Source organism: Spinacia oleracea, chromosome 4, assembly GCF_020520425.1.
Source record: "Spinacia oleracea cultivar Varoflay chromosome 4, BTI_SOV_V1, whole genome shotgun sequence".
NCBI classification, from domain to species: Eukaryota; Viridiplantae; Streptophyta; class Magnoliopsida; order Caryophyllales; family Amaranthaceae; genus Spinacia; species Spinacia oleracea.
The window spans coordinates 35,198,256-35,213,204 of NC_079490.1; the positions used below are offsets into that span (position 1 = coordinate 35,198,256).

General features: G+C 38.9%; 1 protein-coding gene across 1 annotated transcript; it reads right to left on the reverse strand.

Annotated features, from left to right (window-relative positions):
* Positions 1-1,508: 1,508 nt before the first annotated feature.
* Positions 1,509-4,414, reverse strand: LOC110793926 (probable prefoldin subunit 4). The gene is made up of 3 exons (XM_021998865.2): positions 4,257-4,414; positions 4,059-4,169; positions 1,509-1,997 (listed from the first exon to the last, which is right to left on the reverse strand). The coding sequence occupies exons 1-3, from the start codon at positions 4,263-4,265 to the stop codon at positions 1,737-1,739; spliced, it is 381 nt and encodes a 126-aa protein (XP_021854557.2). The 5' UTR covers positions 4,266-4,414; the 3' UTR covers positions 1,509-1,736.
* Positions 4,415-14,949: the final 10,535 nt, after the last annotated feature.

The following is a 14,949-nucleotide window of genomic DNA, read 5'->3' on the forward strand; positions in this document are numbered from 1 at the left end:
GGAGGTGGTACTACAATTTGAATTGCATGCATGAAAATAAACAATCGAAATGTTGAATTAAAACACTCATAATCTCCTACCGTTTAAAATGGACCAGTCAAAAAGTCTAGTAGTGAGAGGTTAAATTTTGAATGAATGTTACAGGAGAAGGGTAGAAGATTTGGGAATTGAATTAAATTGACATTGAAAATAATTAAGGTTGGAGAGTTAATGGGAAGTTGAAGAATGGGGAAGATGAAGTAGGGGACGGTTGTTAAGGCATAATCAAGTTTATTATTGATAATTTTTGGTACTCCGATCCCTCCGTCCCATTTTTATAGTTCTGTTTCTATTTTGAGCGTCCCAAAATTATAGTCATGTTTCTATTTTTTGTCATTAAGTTTTCCACTTTTCCATGTACTATATTAATTTAAAACGCATTGAAAACCCAACAAAACTTCCCCATGTACTATATATCAATTCTTCATGTACTATATTCCTTTTTCTATGTACTACTTCCTCTGTCTTTTAATACTCGCAACGTTTGGACTTTTGCCACTATTCATATAATCTACTTTGACTATTCGTAGTGTTTTTTATATAAGATAAAACATAGTCATGTGGGATCTTGTTAGATTCGTCTCAATGTGTATTTTCAAAATATCAACTTTTTATAATTTTTGCATAAAGAGAATTTAAGATATAAATGATCAAAGTTGTGCATCGGCATGCGTGAAACTAACAAACGTTGCGAGTAATAAAAGACGGAGGAAGTATATTCCACTTACTTATACAAATCAATTATCAATGTACTATATTCTAATTTCCCATGTACTATATTCCATTTTTCTTTAAACTCGTGTTGTAGTCAATGGGGTATAAATATGGGACGGAGGGAGTACAATTCTAATAAATTAAAGAGACGAGGGATAGTAGTATACTACATAATGATACTAAAGTGGAATAATGAATGACCATTATTTTTTTTATAACAAAAAGTAAATAGGAAGATTAATAAGGTTTGGACACGTGTCTTCAAGATGATGTTGCTTATGTGTCATTGAAATGATGATGGTTATGTTTTTTAAATAGTAGATATTGAGATATTGATTTGATGTTTAGGAAGAAAAGCTCATAAACATTTGACGTATATTTTGTAAGATCACAGAGGCTCAAAAATCATAATTACTAAATACAGGTCGGATATTTAGGGTGGAGAAATATTATACGAAATGCTCTGTAAGTTAGATCTACACTCTTTATACTCTTCATGTCTGCACTCTGCAGGGACTTATTCAATAATAACATTTGTTTTGTGCAAAGACGTAAACATCATCGAAATTTCTTACTGTTGTGTATTTGTTCATTTGCTTACATCTGAATCGAATCAGGTTCCTAAGATTTCTTGTGAGGCAACATAATCAGATCAAAGGGAAACTGATAATAAACAGCAGAAAGAAAAAAAGAACATCAGATGATCTTCCTCGTTTTTTTCTACAGAAAACGAGAGTTAATCACCAAATAAGCAATTGTCGTAAAAGAGAACATTAGAATATTATGGCGAAGATCAGTAGAATCTACAAATCCCAGAAAACAAACGTATGCTCTAAAATCCTGGGAAGAATGCAGCAAATGTTTACAATGAAAAGGTATAGCCTTCACAAATAACTGCCCCGTTCAGAGAATACCGATCAATAGCTTGGAGTTTGAAAGAGGCTGATAATCCTAGGAGGGGGGAGAAAAAGGTCAATAATCTCTTACTCCTCCTCTAGATTGATAGAGTCCCCAAACTTGCCATACAGGATCTTCTTCAAGTCAGACATCTGCGCGACTATAGATACCTTCTCTTCTTCGAGCTTCTCCAAATTCTTTTCCGTCAGTTCTTTCATCTCTTCTAGCCGAGTTTCTACTTCATCCTTTGGCACATGAGCAAATACTTCCCCTATTTGAAAGCGTACCATCTCCTCATCAGTCAAGATAAGCTCGTTGCCTGCGTCCTCTAAATTCTCACATTTATCCTGACAAGAGTGAGAGCACAGAGGAAGGTAAATCAGAAAATTCCATTAAGGCGAGGAACCTAACATATGTAATCATGATGGAGAAAATAAATTACAGTCAACTAGAAAACAAAATCAGAGACATAAAATGCAATGGACTTCTCATATTATATAATCAAACACTGTCCACATTCAGGTTGGATTGGGGCATCCCCTTTGAGCTTCAATAAAACTTTCCGCTGGTAACCCAGTTAGCCATCAGGTAATAGTTAATACTCTACTTCTAAAGCTGCCATTAAGTTAGGGAAAGCCGGGAATGAAGGCACTTTTCGTTTGGGAATGAAATTTCAAATACCCCATCCCCACCCCTCAACCCAACCAAAGGCCAACGCAAAATCGAAGTCACACTCACTCACTCACAATAGGTAAACTGTAAACATGATGTAGATGCCATTGAAAACAAGAACATTGGTCAATATAAATTTAGCGAGTGCTGTTGAAAATTTATAGTATTTCCCACCTTAACAGTTCAACTAATAGCAAGGTGGGGCAGGAGGAAAGTTAATTTGGTCTAATAAAGAATCTTGGCTTTGCAATTATTATTATCTTAGGAATTGAAAGCAGTAAATTGGTATCAACACCTCATCAACTGCCCCACCTACGGAGTCGAAAGAAACAAAATGACAGAATAACACAAGAAGAATGCTTACTATTAACTTCAATAAACCTTCACAGTCCATTTACTTACATGAAATATTGTCAATTTGTCAAACACATCTGAAACAGAAACACCAGAAACACTTACACTATGTTTGGATAGCAAGATAGAAGCGACAGAGAGGGGAGGGGGAAGGTGGAGCTCCATTGCCCCACCAAATCTCTTCAATTTTGAAGGTTTAGTGTGAAGGGAAAATGGATCCCTCAGCCCCTCCCTCCCTCCCCTTCCTTCCCCAACCCCTTTTCCAAACAAGAGAACTTCTCCCCCTCCCTTCCCTTCCCTTCCCTTCCCTTCCCTTCCCCTCCCCTGTCTCTCCAATTCCTCTTACCCAAACATAGTGTTAATGAACACTCAGATCATAGTTCAACAGCTACGAAGCAAAACTACAGGCGAGCCTGCCTCCGAAAATGAGACGGGTAAATACTTTGTACAACAGAGACTGCTAAGTTTTCAGTTACGTCACAAATGAATTCTTTAAAAGAACTGGACGGAAAACACATCCTTCTAGAAACAGAATGTTTGTCGGACGGATAACCCCAAAATGGCAGTATTTCTCATCTATCATGTTATATGGACAATGTAGGGTGTCCTATTTTTCATCCATCAAATCATATGAGCAACACAAACTGTTCTCTTGTAGTTTTAGCAGCAAAATTAAGCAAATAGGCCCTGGGAGATACACAATCTCAAGTTATATGTTTAAACGGTGGGCTCGGTGGCTATGTTCACATCGGAAGAATCCTCCAAGTCAATAGCAACTGGCTTAAACTTCAATCTCAAGGTAAACTACAATACGACCTTGTCCCAATTTATCGATCCATATACATCAAAAATCATTGTTTTAAAAAAATCTAGCTCAATATCATCATCCTAAGAGCATAACCTCAGAAAATATACAAAATAGAGAAATTTATGCTTCCGTCCTCAGAAGTTCAGACCTTTTGTTCCACAAAATTTATCCCGCCCTTATTCCAACTTCGAAACTCATGACAAGCCAAAATTTTAAATTTCCATAATAGTTCTTATTTCTTAAATTGTAATATTTCAATCAGCCACTACCTCTAGAACTTCAATTCTTCAAAGTGTTAACTACACATAACAACAGAGCCTAATTTCACAAACCCTACATCAACATCCAAGTTCCCCAACTTCAATGAACCCAGAAGACCTCAATTATACTACCATGAAACTAAACAACCAATCATTAATAAGGAATTATAAACATGAACGCCATTAATCGAATCAAATAAACAATACCCAGTTAAAATTCTTCCCAAAATTTAAAAACCAAATCTAAAATTAACACAAAATATTAGAAAAAAAAACAACAAAGAAGCAGCGCTCAATGAGAGAGAGAAAAACACCTTGGCGAATTTAATCTCATCAATAAGCTCATGAAATCGATTATTAAGTTTACTGAACTTGTTGATGTTCTGCTGATCTTCCCAAGTGACCTGGGTCTCTGATCCTGTACCCTGAAAGGCAAAATTTCAGGAAAAAAAAATCAGACACAAAAAATTGGACAACTTAAAATGAGAATGGAATTCAGAGAGAGGATTAACCTGCTGCATGTTTGATGAAGAAAGTCGAGAGATTTTATGCGAAAGTTGGAGTGGGAGAGAGTTTGGCGAGATGGAAATGGTAGAAACTAGGAAGAGAAGGTTTGACAGTATAATCGGTTAAATCCATACCCGAATGAACCCGTCCGCAATCCGCATCCATCGACTGCGTCTTTTTTGTTACCCACATGGCCACATCACCCCCGGTTCACTGGAGCTAGGGATGGACATGGGCCGGATCTGGACCGGATCTGCTGAGACCCAGACCCATATTTTTTAGGCGGACCCAAATCCGCCCCAGATCCATTGGATCTGAAAAATTCAGACCCATACCCAGATCCAATGGGTCTAATGGGTCTGGGGTCAAAAATGGGTCTAGTATTATTTGTTTATTTTTAACATTTTTGTCTTAGAAAATTTTCCCGCGCCATTAATTTAAACGATTTACCATCATATATATTCACATTCGATACATAAAATATCACAATTCGCAAATTAGTGCCAAAATACTAATGCATGCATGTATCTAATTAGACTATTTCTAATTTCTAATAATTGACCGGGTCTATAGGCCGAATATGGATTTGAGAATATTGGACCCAGACCCAGACCCGTTTTTAAACACATGGATCCAGATCCGCCCCAGATCCATTGGGTCTCAAATAATTAGACCCGGACCCTTAAATATGGGCCGGGTCCAACCGGGTCTGGACCGGGTCCTGGACCCATGCCCATCCCTAACTGGAGCTTAGCTCCGACCACATTTGACCTGAAACGAGTTTGATAGGTGGGTCTCCTAACAAGAGTTGCTAGGCACGATGAGACTCGAATTCGAATGAACCAAGACTAAATAAATCACTCGGGCTCAGGCTTGACTAAAGCTCGTTAATGTCTGTTTATTTTATAAATGAGTCGGGATTTAATAACTTTTCAAGCTTATTTAATAAACGAGTTTGAACATGAACACATATTTGCACGTTTATTCAAGTTCACGAACAACTCATTTATTTATATTCATGAACAAGCTCGTCTATTTATGTTTATAATTAAACTTACCCTATATTCTTTTATTATTATTATTATTATATGTAAAATCATATTTTGATTTTTAACATCCAAAAAATATATTATTGAATACTTTTTGTTTAATATAGACCTTAAAAAGTTAAACTAGTTATGTTTTCAAATGGTTAAACTCTAAAGCGCAAAGCTCGTTTATAAAAAGCTTGTTTAAGAAAAAACTCGTTTATTAACTCGACTCGATTAATAAACGAGACGTTCACGAAAACAATATTTCTTAAACGAAATGTAATTGAGCATATTTTTGAGCTCGGTTGAAATTTTGGGTTCTGGCTCAAGCTCGCCTTACTTAGTGTTTGATGACAAAAGGTTGTTGGGCCTTCCCATGATGGGTCGTGGGCCGGATAAAGGAGTTATTCCCCTTTATGAGCAAACAATTGTTTAAATAGCCAAACAACATGCCCCCATACCCAGTTCCTTTGCATAATGGATTAGTTATTTCATCCAGCGGGTGGATTGGAGCCAAAATTTTTGAATTCGATTCGAATTTGAATTGATTAAGGTTAACCAACTTCTTCTTGTAGATGCGCGTCTCGTCCTTAGTGGATGACGCTTCAACTTCAATTTTACTGCGCTTAATTGAGTAATTACTATTTACTTTGGAAGTCGTATGGCCAAGTCTTTATCCTCTATAAATATAAGGAGCCTTTGAGTTGATTTACTTTTCACATCTCCCACATTCAGAACATTTTAGAGTTTAATGTTTAAACTTAGTCTAGCCTGATTCTGCCTTCTACAAACTTTTCTTATCGAGTTCGATTCATATCTTCTTTGCGCTTAGTTCCTTAGCGCTTTCTGCTTGATCTGGAGGCATTAATTTCTTCTTTATTTTTTCTTTTTTGTTAATTTTGTTCTCTATACCTCTATCTAAACCCAAGATCCATGGAAGTCGAGATATACCTGGAGAATCACCGTGTTTTCTAACCTTAAGGATGTGGAAGAGGATCCTTTGGTTCCTCTACCAGTTGAGAGGGATGAGCCTCTGGTTCTCGAAGGGTGGTCGGCCTGAGGGGCGACGATTGTTGAGGAGAACTACAACGATGATTCCTTGAAAAAGGACAAGCGCCATGATCGACGTGAGTCCATCCGTGGGGCTAGCACTTCTGGCCATTCGGCAACGTCTTCTTATCCTGCGAATTTGCGGTATCATGAGGAAGCAACTCCTAGTGCAAGGTATGTCCGAATCCTCCATAAGTTGGGTGGTAACATGGGCCTATAAATGCCAGCTTTAGTGAAGTGTGGTTGCAGACGATACCCGACTGAGTCTATCATTAATTCATTGAGGATTTTGAGGGAAATATGTCCTTTACCCAAGGTGCTATGGTCCAATACCAAGGTTCAGATTAATTACTAACAATTAATTCAGTGAGATCAAGTGATCGGAACAACTGGCTGGAGAAATGCTTCCGATCAGTGAGTTCTACTCCTAATTAGGCTCACAGCTTACTCTTGAATGAACCTATAAGGTCACACCATTGGCATGTAACAGATCACCGGATTAAATGAATCGAAAATTCATTTAATAGCTTTTCGGGAAATTAGTTCGGAAAACATAATTATACGATTTAATATTGGATCGTGAAATCGTATATCGTGTTGTGTATATTCGTAAGCTAGGCAAAACTAATAATCGTGTCGTACGACAATGGATCGTCTAGTACGAAACGATAAATAAATTGTCGATCGCAAATACGAAAGCAAACCCACGAGCCAAGAAAATGAGGTGCAAGGCCCATGGGCGCAGCGCGCATGCTCGCAGCACTAGCCCATGGCCTTGGCTACTTGGATGCGCGCACAAGAGAATAACAGCAGCAGCTGCACTGTGGCCCATGGCCCAGCATCGAGCCGACTGCGTTGCTCGCACTCCTCGTGGGCCTTGCTGGCCGGTTGAGCCTTATGCTTGGCCGATTAGCTTGGTTGGTTACAAGGTTATTTTAATATCTTAATACCTACGTTTTCCCTAACCTAATTTACATTACTCATTCTAACCTAAGGCAATAGAGAACCCTAATTCTCTCTTTGCCTCCATTAGAGTGTTCTTCCCAAAAGCAAACTATCTGGACGGAGATCTAAGCCATCAATCTCAAGACGGATCTGAACATGCCGGTGAACCAAGTAGAGGAACGACATTTGGAGTTCTTGTTCGTGTCCGTGTTTGTTGAACTAAGGGAAAACACGCTACAAATGTAAGTTATGCTTAATCTGTACTTTATACATGCTTCCTTGCTTTGTGGTTATTCCGCTATCATGTTATGTATTTAACTGCAAACCCCTACAAATTTATACGGGATCCGGGCCGAGCAGGGGTATTGGTGTGAGCTCTCTAAAGGCTCGCACTCCCGAGTAACAACTTCGTTGAGAGGAATGAGTTGGGTGTATGTCCACCATTTGTTGAACGGTTTGAGGTTCCCCTTAGACCCATTATCACTTCGGTGTTAGATGGGTATAACATCTCATTGGCCCTGAAATCGATGCTTCATATCATTGGGTTTCGGTGGGTCTTTGAATTTCTTGGCTTCGTCCCCCATCGGTCTGTGTTCAAATATTTGCATGTGCTTCAATGGAACACTACTGCTCAGGAATGCTTAGGTTGGAGGAAGATTGTGAATAAGAGGGGGAACAAGATGATTATTGCTCGCCTTTATATCGCTCTGATACGGATTGGTAGGAGCAGTGGCTGAATGTCAAGGTTCCTATCGATCTGAGGCATCCTCATTATTATCGATTTATGGGCACCGAATTTGTTTGTGAAACATAACCTTGTAATGCGTCGGCTTCCCGATCATGATGTTGGGTCTGAGTTGTACACGCGTTATGTGTCGTGGTTCGCTGCTTTGTCTGTCAAAGGGCAGGATATGAGGCTTCTTAAGTGGCAAATGAACGTTTTGTATATCAATATCGAGGCCATTCTTAGGGTTGCTGGTCTCAGTCGAATATATGACAAGGGTAAGAATTCTTGGCCGAGACCATGCCTTGGTGATTTGGCCTTCGACCTTTATTTTCCATTTTTTTTTCTTGTTATTGTGTTCTCAAATTTTACAGAACTTCCTTGACAAGTTTAACTATACGACACTCGGAAGTAGCATTGAGTTTTTTGAGATTAACAAGGTCGATCTGACGTTCAACTCGATCTGGCCATAGAGACCGAAATCAAAAGTTGCAACATCACGTACTTTCTAATTTTACTCTTCAAAAGTTGCAGGAAGAACCTTTTGATCCTTTGGGTGGCTACAAAAGTTTCTTTTGACGCGATTCCCATCTCTTTGGTGGTTCCTCCCCTCGTTGCGAACTCTAATCCGATTAGCGCTTCTTCTTCGTCATCTTCATCCGTAAAAATTTCATGGACGACTGAATCAAATAATACTTTGCATGATGTTGAGCCATCTTCTCCTTAGGGGCGTATGAGTCTGTGACTACAGCAGAACTTTTTACTTCAGTTCCCGTGCACGCAAACTCTGCTCTAGCTTACGCGACAACCGAATCATCTGCTCCAATGACTCAACCCTGTAGCTTTGCGCCTTCTTGCTGGGTAAACATAACTTTTTGTTTATTTTTTTCTTTTACTTATCTACATTTTCGAGCTTGCATGAATAAAATTTTGTTTTCTAGCCAGAAGAAACCTGCGTTGACCAATCTTTCGGAAGGTCGGGAGGTTTTGATTGGCCAAGTTCGAAGGAGAACGAAAGTCCATCCAACCCTTCTCACGAGGATCCTTCCGATCGCGATCTTGAAGAAATGAGGCGTAGCAGGCATGCCTTTATCCCCTTCACAGGAAGAAGTTACAGCCTGTATCGATGGCAACTCGGCTTCTGTCGGCGGCAACTCCTTCTACACACGGTGTAATACCTCGTAATTTTAAGTAATTATAAATATATTTTATTATATTTATAAAGCACTTTTTATTATTTTGAGAATTTAAATCGCATTTAAATAATTATTTATATGTATTTTTAATTAATTAGAATATTTATTATTTTAATTAATTACGAAATGAATTTAAATTTCAAGTTGGAAATTTAATTGGGTTTCAAAAGTGAAACTATTTTAAATTAATCTAGTCCAATCTAATTCCAAATTCAAATCCAAACAAATTAAGCAAACCCATCTTATGTTTAATGAAGCCCGAAAGGGAATCCTAAAACCTAGCCCATCTTGGAGTTTCCTAAGCTTGTAAATATAGGTGATCACCCTCAAAATCCCTCACTATTGTTCATTAAACCTAAAAGTAAAACCCTAACCTTAAATCTCTCTTTCTTTCGTCGAACTTCTGTTTGGCCTTTCTTCTCCTACTTCCGTTCGTTTTCAAACAAATGTTTCTTTTTCAAAGTTGTAGATCTTAAAAATTTCTTGAACCTTACCTCAAGAATCAATTGATTCTGAGTTACATATTAGGAGTTATGGCAGTTTTAAAATCATGCAGCAGTATTTCACCTTTTCTCTCCTCTCTCTTTTTCTCTCGTCCGTGCACAACCCAGCCCTGAGCCTTGCTCGTCCCTGCTGCCTTGCCCCTAACTCGTGCCCAGCGAACACTCCTTGCTCGCCCCTGTCTCTTCGCTGCACACTGTTGTTGCTGCTTCCCCTCTTTCACTTGCACACTCATGCCTTGCCCTCGTCGTTGCATGTGCCTCACACACACGCACACTCGTGCACTCTCTCCCTCTCTCTCTCTCGCGCCCTCTTGACCCTCGACGCTTCTTCCCAGGTGCCGTGCCCTGCTGCTTTGTCGCACCACATACACGCAAGCAACAACTTGGCGGTGTGTTGCCGCTCACACTACTCCGTATACTTTATTCCTTCTGCGCCCGGTCACACTAATTCTTGATCGTACCTTGTTATAGTCCGCTTTGGTATAATTCTCTTCTTCCTAATCTATTCTATTTAAAATTATGTTTTAAATTATTGGATTTTGATTGATTATTATGTTGGGATTGGTTATGAACACCAAAGTTGAGGATCTTGATGATTAGATTATTGAGGACGATTTTAATTATAGTAGTTATAATTATCATATTTGAAATATATATTAAAGCTTCAATTTTTATTAGTTTTAATGGTTTTAATTATAAACTATGATTAGGGTTTTAATGTAAACCTAATGACTAACTGATTAGCATAATCAGATGACAATTTTGATTATGATAATCAATTATAATTTTCAGATTCGTTTTAAGACTTAAAGTGCCAATTTTTAATGGTTTTAAGCATGAAATAAATTTCATGCTAGGGTTTTAAACCATTAATTAGAACTATTATTTTATTAACGTAGGATTCATTTCTAATTAATTCAAGTGTTTTAAAACTAAATAAAGTTGTTGGAAATTTAATGAACATGAATAATAATTAAATTTTATTATTTTAATGATAGGAGGTGATTTCTAATCTAAAGCCTTGATTCACAAAAAGGCCCCCGTACTTAGGTATTCAAGGTACGTACATGTCTAGGGTGACCACCGTTTACATGAGGATACTTGTGATACTTTATTATTGTGAATCATGTGACTTGGCTTATTATGGATTCATGTTTGATGTTGTGAACGAACATGTTATATTATTATGGATTTGTGTTTGATGTGGTGAACAAGCATGATTGGATTATTGTGGAACTATGGTTTTATTGAACAAGCATGTTGTTATTATTTATGAACGTCGAATTTAATATCAAGCATGTTGCTCAAGTATTATATGCATGTATGGGTTGTTTCACATGCAAGGGATTATTTTTATGCTATTGTACGTAATGTATAGCATATTTTGATCCAAGTATTCGTGTCTCGTTGCACCATTTATTCTACCTCGTTTGTAGGGTATGTTTTGGAAGTCTATGTGAATTGAACTAAGGATTTTTCGTGCCTAGTGCAGCACCCGCATATTAATGGGCATGTCGGGTTATCTCAATAGTATATTGAGAAGGAACCATGGGAGTAATATCACTTGAGTCTTGTATGTTTGATCCCAAGTCCTAATGGATTAAAAAGGGAGTGTGTTTGGTTTCTTATTGTTAAATGCCTTGTGTTGTTTGTTGAGTTCAATTGGTTAGAAAATATTAATAAACGTAAACCAGAACAAGCTTCAAAACTCTTGGAACGTATATACCTCGAGTATGAACAATGGGGGGAGTCTTGCCGGAAAAATTGTACTCCTAATAATGATATAAGACATTGTTTCATTTTCTTTATGCGCTGGAATTCCGTTGATATGGTCCTATCGACAAGTGGTTTATTTTTATTATTTTGGTGTTTGGTTGGCTCCCAACACCCTTTCCTTCAATGGATATTTTCTTTTGGGCTCGTGCAAAGCTTATTCTAATTAATCTATGAGTCAAGAGTCGTGTCGAGAGTCGAGTCTTATCTTCGTGATTAATTGTTTACTTAGTTGGCTTTCGCATGTGATCTAATTTATCGTTGGAATGAAGCATGATAGATATAGGATTTCATTCTAGCTTGTTTGTACTCAACTTTCGCTGATTACGTGCTTTGTGTTTTGGTCATGACCTTTGCCGTAATGACCCTATGATGATCCATCATTTTTACTTGCATAGTTGAGGAGTAGAATATTAATAAACAGGTTTCTAGAAGTGACTTGCAGGCCAAGTAATCTTTCAAGGGGTTGAATGAGAGAGTTTATTTACAAAGCTTTATAAATCTATTTATTTTATTTAGTTAAGACTATAACGTTTTCAATTAGTTAATGGATTTGTTTTAAGTATTTTGATTTGGGCCGTTATGGTTCCAACTTGTAGTAAGACCATTACTAGTATTTATGGTTTTGAAAGTTAGTTAATTCCGCTGCGTAATTCTGGTACTAGCCTTAGCCGTTATCACACTGACGGTAATACTTTGACAATTCCTTTATTTTAAGTTGAAAAATAGTTTTATAAAGGCAAGGAATTATTAGGGTATTACACATGGTTCTTCGGAATAGATAGACCAAGTGACACCTAAGATGATGTCTAAAAATCCTATTCCTCCTCTTGCTCCTTGTGACCATGGCTCTTTCGTACCCGATTCCTCCTCTCGCGCCGATAGATAATCTGGTCGACTCTACCATTGAGCCACTCATGGAGGAGTCGATCGATCTTGAGGGTCTTGAGGATACTTATAGCCTAGAGCGTGAGTTTCTTTGGAATTGAATGTGGTTATCCTTGGTAAGAGGCCTATGAGGCCACTCACCGAAGATGAGTCAGCTAATGCTATAGAGGATTTGGCCTTCTTTGACTTGGACTTTGGAAGTGTTGGTTTGCCTTCGAGGAAGAGGCGTCATCCTCTTACTTCGACTTCCTCCTCTTCTCTTGAGTGATTTAGAAGCCCGACACCCTCGCCAATGTTCCTTATAAGAAGATTCTTAAACCTGTACGAGATCTGTATTCTCAATATCATATGGGATAGTCGAGCCTGTGCATGTCTGAATGAGCGGAAGATCTCGAGGTTGCTCGCGAACATGTTCTTCGCAAAACTACGGGATATGAGGTTCCTTCCGACGAGGAGGAGCGAGATCCAGCTATAGTAACTCAAAACTACAAACAATAGGTAATGTTTTGATTTTAACTTGTCGTTTTCCTCAGATTTTGGTTTATCTCCTTTCTTACCTGAGCTCTTTTCTACTGTAGGCCAATCGTTGACCTTAGCTTTCGAGGTGAGCCACTGTGAGAGTCAGAGGCTTCTGAAGTTTGAGGAGGACTTGAATCAAGATGTCTGCTACTCGATGAACCAAATCAACCCAGGAAGAGATGGATGGATGGAAGATCATTTTCAAAGAACTTAATGCCCGTCTAAATGCTAATATAGAGAAGACCAAGGCTAGGACCAAAGATGTTGAGGAGGCAAGCGTTGCCTTGGTAAAGGAGAAATATGATAAGAATGCTCGGATTGAGGAGCTAGAGGCCAAATTGTATGCTGAGGAGAAGAAGGTGGATTTGGTTCCTTGAGGCTAAGCTCGTCGAGAAGAGGGAGGAGTGCGCTAAGCTCGAATCCCAGATGTCCAAGATATACACTGAAGATCATGTGAAAGACTGTTGGGATGAAAGTTGGTTGGTTGCTCGAAGGGCTCGAAGTATTTTCGAGCATCTAAGGCCCAATATTGATTGGCAAGAGATTGACAAAATTGGGCTTAAGATAGACTATCAAAAGATAGAGTGTGCCACCAAAAAGAAAGAGCAAGAGAAGAGGGAAACTGAAGAAGCTGAAGAGGTGAAGCAGTTAAAGGCAACTTCGAAGTCCGAGGTTGGTACCCCTTCTCCAGGAGAGGCTCTTCTCAAGGTGACCATTGTTCCTTCTTCGGCGGAAGTCCTATGTGGGACTTCTCACGAAGCTTTAGGGTAGCCATCTTTATAGTTAATTGGTTCTTGTTGAAGGGCCCTGAACCACGCGTAAACTTCTTAGTCTTCTTTTTTCTTAAATTTTTACTTCAACACCTCGTATGTACAAACATTTTTTTCCTGTACTTTGGTTGGATGATATCATTTGTTGATGGCTGCCGAATTTGAGTTTCTTTTCCCTGTCAATTTTCTTGTAATTTATGAGGATTTCTCGGTACTTAGATACGAGCTTAGAATTGTTTTCTCGCTCACCGTAATTGATGAAAAATGTCTTTGTTTAATGGAAATTTGCAAGTGTTTAATTTCCTTCGAAAATGCATATTTCTAATCTTTGTTGTCTTGGACTTCATCTTCTTTTAAAAGGTCATAACTCGAGCTTCTGATTTCGAACGACCCTCGAGTTAGGGCTATTAGGTTATGATTCATATGACAATTCATAAATCATGCGGAAAAACCATATACCCAGGAAAACATATTATTTACACATAATCATTTAGCATAGAATAGATGCATACTCTTTGTTGCGTGCCTTCCCTAGCTGCGCCCGAACCGAACAAGAACAAGTCTTTAGGACTCCAAGTGTCGTCCCTCCGTAGATAGTCCACAGCACATCCGGATCCGCCTTAAGATTGACCAACTAGAATCGCCCTTAAGGTACTAGAAAATTTCGGCAATTTGAGCAAGATGTGTGTTTGAATTTTCTCTCAAAAAACTCACTTTGAATACTTTTAACCTTGTTTTATAAATTGTGAGCCCTAGCCTCATATTTATAGCGGTATGGAAAGGGAATCGAAATCCTATTCAGATACAAATTAATCAAACCTAGAATCCTACAAGAACTCTAATTTAATTAATTTATCAATTAGAATTAGGAATTTAATCATTAACCGAACTCTGCATGTTTTAGGAAACGTGCACGAACACAAACACTTGCACACACACGCACGACAGCCACGACGGGCCTCATGCGTGCGCGCGAGCAGCAGCCCACTCAGCGCCCGCGCGCGCTGCGCGCTGCGCGCGCTGTGCGCGCTGTGCGCTGCGCGTGCTGTGCGCGCTGTGCGCGCTGCGCGCTGCGCGCAGCCTGCTGGGCCTGGCCTTGCTGTTTGTGCGGCGCGCTTGGCTTGCTGGGCGATGGCCTGGCTTCGTGCTGGGCCTCGTCCGGCAGGCCTCGTCCGATGCTTATTCGTACGATGCGCTTCCGATTAAATTTTCCGATTCCGGAATTCATTTCCGATACGAACAATATTTAATATTTCCAATTCCGGAATTAATTTCCGTTTCGAACAAATATTTAATATT